General features: G+C 32.3%; 1 protein-coding gene across 1 annotated transcript; it reads right to left on the bottom strand.

Moving 5' to 3' along the window:
* Positions 1 to 2,349: 2,349 nt before the first annotated feature.
* LOC108197982 (terpene synthase 10-like) lies at positions 2,350 to 5,269 on the bottom strand. Its single transcript, XM_017365722.2, has 7 exons — positions 5,102 to 5,269; positions 4,556 to 4,820; positions 4,083 to 4,455; positions 3,785 to 4,003; positions 3,561 to 3,699; positions 3,233 to 3,481; positions 2,350 to 2,849 (listed from the first exon to the last, which is right to left on the bottom strand). Exons 1-7 carry the CDS (start codon positions 5,213 to 5,215, stop codon positions 2,553 to 2,555), a joined length of 1,656 nt encoding a protein of 551 aa, XP_017221211.1. The 5' UTR covers positions 5,216 to 5,269; the 3' UTR covers positions 2,350 to 2,552.
* Positions 5,270 to 15,371: the final 10,102 nt, after the last annotated feature.

The raw sequence follows: 15,371 nt of genomic DNA, 5'->3' as shown, positions 1-15,371 counted from the left end.
GTTTTTGTATAACAGGAGACGTTTGTTATGCAGAAGCTAATAAAGTTGTCTCAGCGGGACCTTTTATACAATCTCGATTCAACACGAAATTAATTCCGGGTCTCCGAATCTTTTTTCTCGATTTCTTTGTCCAAAAATTAATTTCCAATTTGGCGACCAAACTGTTAGAAAATATCCAAGCGAGTGATTAATCTTTTACTAATTTACTATTAGTCAAAAAGTAAGTTACTTTTTCTAGTTTATCCAACCGCTTCAGTGGGAAAAACTTTCTCACTAATATTTAAGAGGTGGTTTGGTTTAATTTAGAATAAGTAATTTACTTTTTGAAATAATGAAAAGGATTATGAATGATAAATGAACTTGATTTATAAGTTATTAACGGTGCGTATTTGTGTTTGAATAATTTTACTTATAAATCAACTCATCGGTTTATAATTTAAATTTATAAATTGAAAAAAATCAAATTATTAAAAATACAAGAAATTTTATTAATAAATAAAATTTACTACACATTAAAATTTAAGAATTTTGTAATAAATTGTTAATCAATAAACAATTTAATAAAAGTGGGTTCTAACAAATAGTTGATATTAATTGTAAAGTTTGAAAATGGTAGGGACAGATATAGTGTGAATTCTAATATTTAGTCTGAAATTTTGGAGCTGAATCTCTTCTTACTTGTACACAGCTTCACTGCTTCATCATCGTGTTTGATTATGACAAAAGTCATCCATCTGTCTTCGCAGTCATTTGAGATCTGTGCTTACACATTTCACGTCTTCTAACTAAACAGTTTCTTAAAACTATTTTCGCTCTTTTTTGAATGTACGTTAATATTCAAGTCTAAAAGCAAACATGAGTAATTCTTATTAGGAACAAAATAGAAAATAATTCCAACTTCGAAATTGTATCTTGATTAATTGATGCAAAATGCCCAAAAGATTCTACGAGCTACCATCTGTGCAAATTGCGATGTAGTAATATTCAAAATTTCCTTGCCAAGGTACATGAAAAATAAATTTGGGCTGGGTGCTGGGCAATTATTATCATATGATTTCTCTTTTTTTTTTCTTTTCCTTTCTATACGTAGTTATTTTATTGGTCATTTGACTCATTTTGTTTATGCAAATTCAAACACTGTATGTATAATGGTGACTTAGCATACCTCGTACTGAGCTGGCATAATAGGTAAGGTTGAGCCATCGATTTCGATGCTTTTTTATAAAAAAAATTGATTTCTCATTTTTTTTTGAACTGACATATCTCTTACTGAATTGACATAATAGGTAAGTTTGAGCCATCAAGCAAGGGTGACTTGGCAGATCTCCTATTGAAAACTGACATAGGTAGCTTAAGTTATCGATTTTCATGGCTTTATTGCTTTATTTTGTTGAGTGAAGATTCGTCTTCAATTTAAGCAGTCAAAAAACTTCATTAGTATGAGACCTTGTAGTTCATGCGGGTTTGAACTACAGTCCAAAACAGACAATATCATATATTGCGATCGGAGATCTTGGACATCGGTGTCCCACAAAATTAAGTAGTGACGATATTAATAGAGAGTTGACGGGTGTTGCGCGGCCCAACATATTTTTTCTAACCATAGTGTTTATTTTGAGTAACATGCATTGACACATTTTCTTTTCGATATACAGTAGTACAAAATTTTATACTATTTAATTGTTAAATAAGTTGTAATTGGTTGTAAATTATGAAAATAAGTACTCTGCGGGACCAATACTAATATCACAAAAACAATTATGAAATCAACTAAAAAATCATGAAATCGACTAAAAATAATCAATTAATGGTGGCTTCTTTCTGTTTGCCATCTTATGTGTTTGTGAGAGAGAGAAATGGAAGTATAACAGTAGGTATTGGAAAATAACAAAATAAAAATTGTACATGTGTAAAATGTTTGAGAATAACGTATTTCTGTATATAATCTTTAAAAACACATATATGGGATAAATTCCCAAAAATATATAACAAGTGGAGACTATTTATTCCTAAATTAATATGCTTGGCACGATAATAATTTTAAATTTATTATTTATAATTAGATTTTGAATGTTATTATATATTTTTTATGTGAACGATTTTATGATAATGTGATAGAAGTTTGATTTTATATTATTAATTGACTAGTTATATTTTCGTTTTAGAGATTACAAATTATAATGATTTATAAGATATAATAATTTTTTAATCTTTGTTTCTTTCAGAAACCCTCACCCTCAGTTGAAAACTGACAGAAGTGACCTAAAGCCACCTAATATAAGTGCTGAGAAAGTCAACAATTAGCCACAACATTTTTATGCAAGAAAAATAAACCGCAGAACATCAATCTGCCAAGTCTGTCAGAAATGAGCAAGCAACTTCTCTAAAATGACATGTCCAAACATGAAATGATTGCAACCGTTCAAATTATTGAAATCATTGAAATAAAGAAACAAAGACAAAGAACTGAGCCACCGGTACAATATTATTAAAGGTAAACTTGAGAAGCATCTGCATAAATCCATGCATGAAACAATTGATAGAAGCTTTGGTTACATGGGTATAGGTTCAACAATGAGGGCATTCAGCAGAAGCTTACTTTTACCCTCATGTTGAACGCTATATCCATCTCCATCACGATAAGTATAATGGGTGGCTCGAAGAAGATCGAAAATGTAGTCCACAGCCTGTAGAGGCACCGGCGTGTCTTGCAGTCGACACTTGTTCATCTGTCTCCAGTAATTCCTCATTAAGTCCTTCATGTGAGCATGAGCTTCTTCTTCGGTGCATCCCGTGTCGGACATGTAGCATTGGACGGCTTTCGGAACATCTCCTCTAGCCAGCTCATGCTACATCAACAATTAGGCATATATAAGTTATAAATTATTTGTTGTGTTTATCGTATGGGTACCGGTCCCTGACAGTAGGCTCTGCCAGGGACCAGGTTAAAGAACACATTTTTTTGTGGCCGTTGTATGAATATTCAGCTGACTAGGATTATAATTTTTTTTTTAATACGTCCAGCGCTTTTTTAATCATTGTACGGGGAAAATGACCCTGTCCGGTCCGGGATGAGTCCACGTCCACGGTTAAAAAACGCTAAACGTATTAAAAATTTGTTATAATCCTCGTCGCTTACAGCCGAATGCCAAGGATCGGTACCCTTTTCATATATAAGCTCAATTGCATGCAAGCTATATTCACGTTAAATACATATTTAGGGATATTGTACCGAGGAAGTCCCGTTGTCATCAACGATTCGCCCAAGTAGACATGCTGAGCTTAACACCTCCGGCATGTTCATCAAAAACTCCAACGCTTCCCTGTCGACTGGATTCATGGAACAAACGTAGTTTTGAACTATGCAAATCTGAATGGCTATTGACTTCACTCCGTTTCTCAGATACTCTTCAAGTGTTGGCTTGTATCCATTATGAAACCACCGCGCCTCCTCACAGTAAGCTTTCGAAAGATCAATCCACTATAATGTATACAAGTCAGGAGAAGTATTCAATTCTTCTAAATAATAAAAGAAATTAAATTTAAAGAGTAATCCGTACCGTTCTTTTTAGGTATGGCAAAACATCAATGTTTTGTTCTCTGAAGATCTTGTAGACCATCTCATTCACATAGTTGTAAAGGGCAAGAAAGCAAACTTTCATGTAGTTGGGAAGCTCTTCTATGGAATTAATATCCCACCTAGAATTTTCAATTCCAAAATGATTTAGAAACATAGCAAGCTGAAGAAATGTAAAACTGTAGTACATTGTTTGTGTGGACAAACCTCTCAATGGCCTCAGTGAAGAGTTCAACTTCATCTAATGTGCCATAGACGTCGTAAATGTCATCAATGTATGTAATCATTTGTACTTGTTTAGCTAACTGAAGTCTGCTGTATCGCAGTTCTGGATTCACATTCATTCCCAAGGCCCATATGAAAGATTCAACAAGCCTATCTCTCGCAAAGTGTAGTCTGCTGGCCAGACCTAATTCATTCCAGAACCTGCAAAAATTTCTGAATTATGTATTTTTTTTTCTCCAATAGGATTATCATAGTGCTAGATTTCGATCACTATGAGTACCTTGAAAAGGTCTTGAGATCCTCTTGGTAAACTCCTTGCACAATATTGAAATCCAACTTCGCGAGTTCTAGTATTGCAGGATTCATGTCACTAGATTTTCCGTAGACATCTATGTACCACCTTGCTTCCAGTTTTGGCATCCTCCAATCCAATGGACTCTTCAAGGCATGCCTCACTTTGATGCCTAGATTCGGATCAACGATGTCATCTGATCGCTCTCTAAGCGTTTTAGATGCAAAGCGCCATGCAGCCTCCATCCGGGAATCTCCTTCAGATGAGAAGTAATAAGCTTCGTACAAACTCAAAGTGCCCTTCACATCGTCCCCAAGACCTTCTTTAAAGCTTCCATTCACCATAAAACTCTCGAATATATCTGCAATTTTGTTATATTGGCACATATATATCTTAAATCTTAATGCAAGAACTTAAAAAATTAATTATGCGTAAAAGCTTATCAATTATCATGCATGCACCTTCTGATATATCAAATCTGTGTTGCCTGAGGAGTCTAAACATAAGAGCAGTAGCATGCAAGTCCTTAATTTCCCACAGATCACTCGTTCGATTCTCGTATATCTTCTTCAGGGTACGCTTGATTTCTTCGTCGAAATGATTAGCCAATCCAAGTCTTTGCAAATCAGCAATCAGCTCAAGTTGATCCAGAGACTTGATAATATCAGCAAACATCCCTACCACCTCTTCTTTCAGCTCATCAACTCGTTCTTTGAAACGTTCAACCTGTTTAAAATTATGAATCACGAGCTGCATTAATTATAAAACGAAAAATACTTCATCCATAAAATTGGGTCAAAATCATTCACAATGTTAATGGTTCCTATATATGCACATTTCAACAAAATGACCTATTTACGACGGAAATTAAGCCTTAAATCCGTGATAAGTTATCCATCGTAAATGGACGTGTCCATAGTAAATTAATCGTCGTAAATGGATCTGTTTGCTGTAGTGGTATTAATAGTACCAATTAAAATACCAGACGCTCGAAGAAAAAAAAGTACCTTAAAATCAGTGTTTAAGGACTGCACCAAGTTGTTGTCTCTGTGAACGCAGGGTTTGTAATTCCCCGAACGCCTGGTGACCGGAAAGATTTGATCCGCAATAAGAGTACTCATAATTTCCTTTGCTACTTGAAAGTTGAAACAGACTATAACTTGCACTATAACTGTTTGAGTTGATGGATACTAATGGATGCATATTCACTCGCTTATATAGGCTCAGTATATGAGGCACACCACGTAGTTTTCAATATCGGTGAGCGATGATAATTGGCTCACTCAAAATTCTTAATCATATCCTAAGAGCATGAATCACAAAATATATGCATGAGTCACCATATAAATTAATATATTAGGTTTAAGTAATTAAGTTGTTTCCTCAGATGCATTTTTCACGCAAAAAATTTGCTCCTATCATATCATAGTCATTTTAATTATACTTTTTTTTTTTAAAGTGTTGATGACATATTTTATTTTACAATCCTGCCACTTTCTGATAGAGAGTCGAATTGAGGTTAAGTTTGGGACGGGATATATCATGTCTGGTTCAAAATATTGCCTGTGTCTTATTATATTTTTAAAAGGAAAATTATCTAGTAATTTTAAAAAAAGCGTGTATATACACTTTTTATGTGTTATTTCTAGGAATAAGTGACTCTTATCGTTAATTATGTAAGTAAGAAATATTAAACATCTTAAATATATAATACTAAAAATTATTAAGTATATACGAAATTTTTGGTAAAACATCTTTGATTAAAGTAGGAATTTTTTAAAAAAAAAACAAATTTATATACTATTTTATAAATTTAAATATCTAGAAAAGGTTTAACATTTGGGTGATTTGTAGAAATGAATACTTATCTTTAGAAAAATACACATTTTATACGTATTTTTTGCGAAAATCAGCAAACTATTTCTCACCGGGTAATACTATTTGACTGTGTTACCATTTATATTTCGTAAAACACATTATAGTATTAAAAAATAATATAGGAGATTAATTAATTATATGAATTCAAAATGGGTTATAATTATGTATTTTATTTTATCAGACATATATATATATATATATATATATATATATATATATATATATATATATATATAGGTTGAGGTTCAAATTATAACCCGTTTTAAATTAGAACTTAGAACTCATATTGAATTATTAGATTATTGTTAAATCAATGGTTATGATCAAATGCTGCATTTAATATTAGTTATTTAATATCTTTTTTTACTTGATTATAGGTAATTAATGAATGCATTAAATGCTATAATTATATGTATTAAAATTTAATTATTGCCTTCTAATCAAATTGCTTGTTATTAGTTGATAACATAATCCCTATGTTCTACAGCAATATTGGTATAATTATTAAATCATATTAGTGTATAATATTTACGTGCTATAACAGTATTTGTATTTTTCTACAAGAATATTGCATTATAAAATAATTTTCTACTATATTAATATATGTTCCGCAGCAGTGTGACGTAATAATTTGTATTTTCCTATAAAAATATTGCATTATAAAATTATTTTCTAATTTATTAATATATGTTCTGCAGCTGTATGACGTAGTAATTTACATTTTACTACAAATGTATTGCATTATAAAATTATTTTCTATTATATTAATATATGTTCCGTAGCAGTATATGCATAATTTGTATTTTTCTACAATTTGTAAAATCATTTTTAATTATATTGATATATGCTCCGCAGCAGTATGACGTATTTTTAAACAAAAATATTGTATTATAAATCATTTTTAATTATATTAATATATGTTCCGCAGCAGTATGACGTAGTAATTTGTATTGAAGATCTTTAAAAATATTCTGCAACAGTACAAGCCTATAAGTTGTATGATTAAATTATATAATTTTGGAAAGTTTACATTAATCATGAAATTAAATATTGTCATTTAATGAAGGTTCTAAAGTTTATTTATATATATATATATAGGCTAACAGTCATGGAAGTACTCCTTATATGGAGTTACATAATACACCATTGTAAATCATCAATTTTATTATAAATTCTATTATAAATACATATAAAACGTGATTCCAATGTAGAATACTATAACATATATCTATATTAAGTGATTTAACACTTAAAATTTGATGGAAAAAAAACATATTTTCGAAACTGGTTCTACAACATAATAGTTCTGGATTATTACTATTCTGTAACAGAATCATGTTGAAATATTTATAATTCTAAATGATTTTTGGAATAAAAAAATTGTATAACTTTGTTTTCGGTTTAATAATCAAAATTTATAATTATATTCCATAAAAAATATAATAAATATATGTGTTATGTATATATTTATAATGGTATGCTACGTAACTTCATATAAGAGGGTATGTTAGGAGTGCTATATATATATATATATATATATATATATATATATATATATATATATATATATATATATATATATATATATATATATATATATATATATATATATATATATATATGATATTTGTAATATTAGAGGAATTTAAATCTTAAATTAAATTCGAAGATGCGCCTGCCATTTTGGTATATTTTGCCTTTTTTGTCTGCTTTCTGTTTAAGTATTACTAACTGTTTTGGGGAAGCGGTGACAGCCTAACAGTTCCTCGTGCCGAATTTGTATCGACAACTAAGTTACAAATTTGGAAATTTCCTGAAAATTAGCATGTTTAAAATACACGTGGTATATAATATGATAGTACAGTAAGACAGCATGTAGCAATTGTTTTTGACATGGAAAATGCTAGGTATCCAATTTTTTTCCAAAAAAATTTCCCAAATTTTATGTGACAATTTTTTATTGGATATCCAATCATTAAAGAGACATGAACTCTATAATTACATAAAACTAACCAATAAAATCTTGACAAGCATCTATTTAGGAATATTTATGAAATCAAATAACACGTCCGTGAACTATACCGGTTTATGCGATAGGTCATGAACAAAAGATTTCGTAAATCGGATCCTTTAACTTTCAAATTTTTTTGGAGCATGTCCTTCCGTTAAAAAGATTCTGACACCGTTAGAATCTCGCTGATATGACATTTAACTATACTGACTTTGATTGAAATATTCCAACACAAAATTGAAATTAAACACAAAAAAAATGAAATTAAAACATAAAAAAGAACATCACATGCCATGCACATGACTTTTTAAACGTTATATTGCAATTTAAAATTAAAATAATGTTAAGTTAGAAAGGGGATTAGGGTTCCAGCAAAGCTAATTAGGGTTCTTAAATAGTGCAATCGATTGAGTATCTTATATTCAAGATTACAAACACTCCATACAAGGTATATACTGGTAGGGTTTTCGTGTGTATACTTGCATTCGTTTATGTAGCGTTGGATTCCAACATCTAATATTTGTGTGTATATTTATGTGTATTCACAATAATGGCAATGATATGTGTGTATACTTGCATATATATCAATAATTTTCCTCCAATTTCAAAGATAAACTCTAACCCAACAAATAAATATATGTTATATGTATGTACATGGATAGTGGATTCTATTAATTAACGTCTGTGCATGGGCTAGTATGTCTTTTTTTAATCATGTTTTTCTGTCAATTTACACGCCAGCTAACGAGGTTTTAATATTAATTGTCACGTCAGCAAAATTCTAACAGCGTCAGAATCTTTTTAACGGAAGGACCTGATCCAAAAAAATTTGAAAGTTAAAGGACCTGAATTGCAGAGTCTTTTGTTTAGGGACCTATCGCATAAAATCGGAATAGTTTAGGATGTATCATTTATTTTTCCCTTTTGAAAAATAATTTGAGATACCTAACATTCCTCTTTTGACATTCATGATTTTCTTAGGAGTACTTCTTATCAAATAATATAAATGATTAACCATCAATATTTGCCTTAAATTAAAATAGATCAATGGTGTCTACTTCAAGAAGAAAAAGTTCTATCTACTACAATAAAGAAATAAGAAGTGATCAGGAGTTTCGACTTTTTAGAAAACAAAACGTGGATCAATTTTTGAGGAAGTGGAGCTGGGGGGTGTACAAATTTGAAGATACATATGAGCTGGGGTAAAAAGAAGACAACTAAAGATGATTATAAAATTAATGAAATAATGGATGGCCGCGCTGCAAAGTTTTGAAAACACGAATTCAGATAGTAAAAGGTATAAACATGAAAATTAAGAATACTGCGGACGCAGACGTTTCATATTTCAAGCACGATGATGACTTGTCCTCAAAGTGAAACTGATAGTGTACTTCTCTGTACACCTTAACTCTGGAACATGTTTGTGCTTTAGGTTGGTAGTACAACACTTGATCCATACCTGCTGCCCATATATTTTACTGCGCCAATTATTTACCTTTCGTTTTGACACACATATTAAGAAATATGTATAAAGCAGCGCTAAAGAGAAAGAAAAGCGGGTGAAATGGTGAGATATATTGAGTTTTGGGTCATTCTAGTGGCACACATTATACACTAAATTTGATGAGATTGGCGGATTTTAATTGGTGGACTTGGTGTAAATGCAAGAACACCATCTTTATTTATGATTAGATGACCAATAAAAATGAACTAAACACGTGCTTATGTGTGCCCACAGGCAAACATTAGAAAAACCGTTGATTTTTAATGTATACCAAAAATATTCTCTTTTCCAAAAATATGAATCAACTTTGGCTGAGTTTAAGGACACAAAATTTAGAGTTATCACCAGTAAGGAAACTCACCTAGGTAAGGAAAATTTAGTTTCAAATTCAGACGATCTAGAGATGTGCAGCGAGTACTCATGCAGATGGCGGTTTTCGAGAAACTGCTAGATTTCAGGAGGTGAAGATGGAGCTCTATGCAGGCCGGGGAATAATATTTAGTTATCTTCTATTTTCCAGTTAACTCAGTTTAGTACTAGCATAGTAGGAGTTAATTTTTATGTTTCAGTTGGTTAGTGTTGGTAACCTCCTTTTCATGTTGCCCTGCGGTCTGTACTCTGCATGTCTGCTTCATTGTTTGGCCTTTCTAATATGAGAAATGCTACGTCCACAGAATTAGATACAGAGTTCTGTACAGAATGAGCTGGCGCGCCTACGTGCATCTGATGTGTAAAGTCTGTCTGCCACTAACCTAATCTACACTGTTATTTCATTTTTTTTCTTTTGTTCTTTGTTTCTCATTTAACTTCACTTTTTCTATATTACAAAATTTATTTATTTAATTTTTCCTCTTATGTTTTATTACTTTTTTATTGTTAAATATTTAATCTCACTCATATTATTTTTTAAGATCCATTCAATATCTACTCTCTTATTTTATTTGTCATCAATTCTTTACATAATGTCATCAATTTGTCATCAATTATTTGTCATCAATTATTTGTCATCAATTATGCACGTTAATTTTATTTTTTATGATTTTTTTTAAATGTGTTTGTCATTATATATGTTTAAGATTGACTAACTAAATGACATAAAATCCAATTTGAATAATAATATGCTTTACATAAATTCATAATTAACAAAAATAATAAAATTCTTGATTTAAGTAGCGAAACAAAAATATCAAGCAATTTTTGCTACATGAGAGAACTCAAATTTCAACATTTTTTAATCCATCCTCTTATCTCTTCCCTCCTGGAAAAATGATTGAAGAAGACTCATATTTGTTCCTCCCATTTGTTGTGGATTCATATTTCTGAAATTATGATCATTCCCAAAAACACTTCCCTGCATATAAAAAATGTATATTAATATATACATAAAAGTATATTAAAACACATGTTTAACATAAAAGTACTTCAACATTATTTGATAGGAAAGTTTAAAATTATTTTTAAATACAAGTATAATTCATTCTATGCTAGAATTCTCATTTTTGTAAATTCAAGTGGTTTTTTGCATATTAATTTTAACATAAACTAATTAAAATAAAATAATTTGAATTTGTTAAATTTTTAATACAAAATAAAAGTAAAATATAAGCTTTAGGAAAGAATTGATGACAAATAAAATGAGAGAGTAGATATTGAATGGATCTTAAAAAATAATATGAGTGAGATTAAATATTTAACAATAAAAAAGTAATAAAACATAAGAGGAAAAATTAATTAAATAAATTTTGCAATATAGAAAAAGTGAAGTTAAATGAGAAACAAAGAACAAAAGAAACAAAAATGAAATAACAGCGTAGATTAGATCAGTGGCAGACAGACTTTACACATCAGATGCACGTCAGGCGCGCCAGCTCATTCTGTACAGAATTCTGTATCTAATTCTGTGGACCTAGCATTTCTCTTCTAATATATATACTCCGCTTAGCCAAAAAAGAAAAAAAATCTTACTACTTTCTCACTTTTTTTTCATTTTCACTTCTCTTTCTGTCCAAATCATATGTAAACATAAGGTGGGATGAAGGGAGTATAAGTAAGTATGTCGCCCCAAATTGCATTAAGTACGCATTTCTAACGGGTTGGCTAAATTAGAGTTGTAAGATAATATGTAAAATTTGTTGAATCGGATGTTTTTGATGATATTAGCCATAATTTAATAATAATATATTATTAATATTTTAGACTGGTATAAATAAAATATATTATTTCAATTTGATAATAAATTATATTTAATTTTCATACAGATTTTTTACAAGCTTATAGAGGTTCGACAAATATAAGAAACTTGGCTATAATTATAAACAAGACTGAGTAAAGTTGAAGTGCGATGTTTTTAAAGAATTATCTATAATTTTTATCTTTGATATACTAATTATTTTTTAGTTAAAAATTTTTTATGATTGAAATTATCCTAATTATATTCAGTTATATAATTCGATTTGTATATGCATCAGACAGAGAGTTCATAATTAATGTGATCGTATACCTACGAATGGTGAATATTATAAGTATTACTAGTGCTTAGTGGCAATGAAAGGTCGAAATGTCAACTTTAAACAACTACTCCCTCTGTCCCTCTAATTTTTTTACAATTTTTTCACACTACTCGACACGCATTTTAAAGCGCATTATTTTTAATTTTTTTCTTTTTTTATAAAAATTTAAACATTAAATTTTAATTTAGAAGAAAAAAAATTCAAAATAATTGATCGAATTACATTTTATGAGAATATTAAAATGCGTGCCGAGCCTCCGTCCCCCAATGTAAACCAACGAGGGGGACGGAGGGCGACAGGCGTATTGTTCATGGAAATCGTGTTTGCCATTTTTCAATCTTTTTCTTCAAAATGATGATTACTCGCTTTATAATGTCGGTTCAAGGATCCCAGATTTTATTCGATCGGAGGTTGAATTAGTCACATTTCTGCCGCTGTCGTTCCAAGAAAACAAGCAATCAGTTTTACTTCTATAGGTTTTTTATTTTGAACTGTTATACTAGGACTGAGCATTCGGTTCAGTTAATCGAATACCGAATTGAAATTACTGAAATATTTCGGTTCGGTTAACCGAACCGAAATATTTTGGTTTTTAATTAAATTATGATTTTTCAATTAATCGAAAAAATCGAATAACCGAAATACTTAAAATTAAATATATATATATATATATATATATATATATATATATATATATATATATATATTATATCATATACATAAAAATTTATTTTTCAATATATTAAAACACACTCACAAATATTTCGACGGTCCACCCAGCATCTTATAAATTGCAATTATTTCTTCTATCATTGTTGTTATGGCCAAATATCGACTCGGAAGATGATTGCGTTAACCTCGCCTTAATCAACGGGAAAGCCCAATCTTCGGAATCATCCTCGCCTACTTAATGATCGTCGCCATCTATATGGTCCAGGGCACAAGGCCCAGCAACAGATGGATCCGGGTCAACAGAAGAGTCCTCGCCCAGTAAGGGTCCTCGCCCAATATGGACCCTCGTCCTAGGCAGGTATCAGACCTCGCGGCCCATTGATTGGCGGCCCTAGTCTTCAAGGAGTCCTCGCCCTATGTGATGAGGCCTCGCCCAATGCTGACCTTCCTCGCCATTAGCATGGTCCAGGGCACAAGGCCCAGCGTCAGGAAAGACCCGGTCTTTAGCCGAGTCCTCGCCCGATGTGGATCCTCGCCCTTAGCGTGGGTCAATACTTGCGGCCTAGTATCCAGCAGCCAGGGTCTTCGATAGGGTCCTCGCCCTCAGCAATTGAGTCCTCGCCCAATATGCTTCTTCCTCGCCCAATGCAGAAAGGACCTGATACGCCTGGTCCGCAGGCCTGATTATTATTGTTTTATCTTGGGCCCAAGCCCACCATCAGCCTCGCCCTAAGAGAGGACGGAGGGCTAGCCCATACGGCTGAGTCTGAGGAGGTCCACGTGGGCTAGTGCTGGTCAGCCCACCTAGTTCCATGCTCCTCGGAGGAGGCTGGGCTCCAGAAGCCCATATCCGTCTGATCTGAGGGGGTGGCCCATAGCTGGAACCAGGGAATAAGAAACCTATTCTGACTAGGATACTTGTTCCCCAAGAACTACGTATGGCTTGATCCCTATAAATAGGGTACGTAGGCACATCGTTTGGGGATAAGTCACAACCCTTGCAAGAACGAATACTCCTTCGCTCTTGTGAGAAAACCCTGATTCCCTGAACGATCTCAGCCAAACCCAAAATCAACACCCATACTCCGTCGTCCGCCGTCATCGTCCACCACAAGTTCCAGCAACCCTCCCCGAATCTTGTTATCACCAGATTCCTCCGTTAACAATTGGCGCTAGAAGGAGGGGTTTTTGACATCTATTGGAGGAAGGATGTCCGACACACACAAAATTGTTGATAAGTAACGTTAGATGGAGTATGGAAGAGAAGCTGTTTGGAGACTCATGCCATCAGCTTGTGCTAAAGATCAGCCTACGTCTAAGATTTAACCGGCGTCAAGGAAGAGAATATTCTCACCATTCTCTCTCCTTAAATCAGACATAGGCTTTGTTTGAGATAAGTTTTTCTAGTCTTTATTTATTTATTTCAAGAACCTATGAATAATTATATCGTACATATATTTATGATTTAGTCATTAAGATTAACCGTTCAAATTGAAGTTTTTATACATTCTTACATGATTGTTATCCGTATGTATTAAATCTCATGCTAACATAAATATATATATATCGAAAGAATTCTGTAGTTGTCTGGTCACACAGGAGAAGGTATGAAGCATGCGAGACTAATTAGAAGTTTACAAGCAAAGTGTTAATGGCGGGGTCCACAAATAGTAAAAAAGAAAAGAAAAAAGAAAGAAGGCGAGAAACATTAAAAGCATCCACTGGCGATGAACATGACTTGGGTTTCTTTGCATGGTGGTCCCCACATGGTTAAGAAAACCAAAATAACGAAGAGGGATGCACAGGAGATAAGTTTTCTCTCCTTCACTTTTATTTTGACTTTTATAATTAATTTATGATTATATCATGCTAGAATAATCACGCATGTGATATCTCTTAAATTTATTATTCCAGAATAGAATTCTAATGCGCCTATTTCATGCATTTTGATTTATTTTAGTGTGGTACATGTGTTCAGAAATAATATGATTATTGTTTCAGTTGTATATTATATGTGTGAATTGTTTGAGAAGGCGAAACTTTGTTAAAAAGAAACAAAGACATGTGCAATAGCAGGAGCTACTACAGGCGAGGTCGATAGAGATTTAATGGGACAATTGGTGGGCCATGTTCTCGACGTGCGTGGAATCATATATTCAAGCTACAAGGAGTATTGACATATTGCCAGGCTATTGTATGTATGAGAGGGGCTAAACGAGTAGTGACTATTTAAGCCAGAACGGAAAGATTATAGAGGGTGACATCCTCAAGAATTAAATAAGTCGTAGGGCATGCCTTGCAACATATCTCGGAAGTGAAAGATGCAGGGCTGCAGTAATGGCATACAACAGAGTTTTGTAAAATTATTAAACCCGTACATAAATATTAGAAGGGAGAAAAGAGGAACAAGAAGAAGGCGGCGAGGCTACATAATTTACATGGAAGGCTCGCCTAGATCAAAACTTCAAGAATATACTATGTCCGGGGCGTATACAGAAGTTTTTATACATAATGATCCACTTATGCAATGGACTTCATGAAGCATGTGAGGAGACAAAAGAATAGAGACGAAGCATAGAAGTCTTCATGGGTGGAAGTGAAGTGGCAGGTCAGTGATCTTCTCTGAGGGATCAAGCCGATACAACATATATATACAATATGATGCGGAAATATAGATATGAAGATGCTGATAAAAGAAACCT

The sequence above is a fragment of the Daucus carota genome, chromosome 8 (genome assembly GCF_001625215.2).
Source record: "Daucus carota subsp. sativus chromosome 8, DH1 v3.0, whole genome shotgun sequence".
NCBI classification, from domain to species: domain Eukaryota; kingdom Viridiplantae; phylum Streptophyta; class Magnoliopsida; order Apiales; family Apiaceae; genus Daucus; species Daucus carota.
This window is presented reverse-complemented; position numbering and strand designations above follow the sequence as displayed.

Coding starts and splice junctions, on each gene's coding strand:
- LOC108197982 (XM_017365722.2), bottom strand. CDS start 5,215: ATGAGTACTCTTATTGCGGATCAAATCTTTCCGGTCACCAGGCGTTCG. Junction 4,456..4,555: donor CAGATTTGATATATCAGAAG/GTGCATGCATGA, acceptor ACAAAATTGCAG/ATATATTCGAGAGTTTTATG. Junction 2,850..3,232: donor ATGACAACGGGACTTCCTCG/GTACAATATCCC, acceptor TTGTTGATGTAG/CATGAGCTGGCTAGAGGAGA.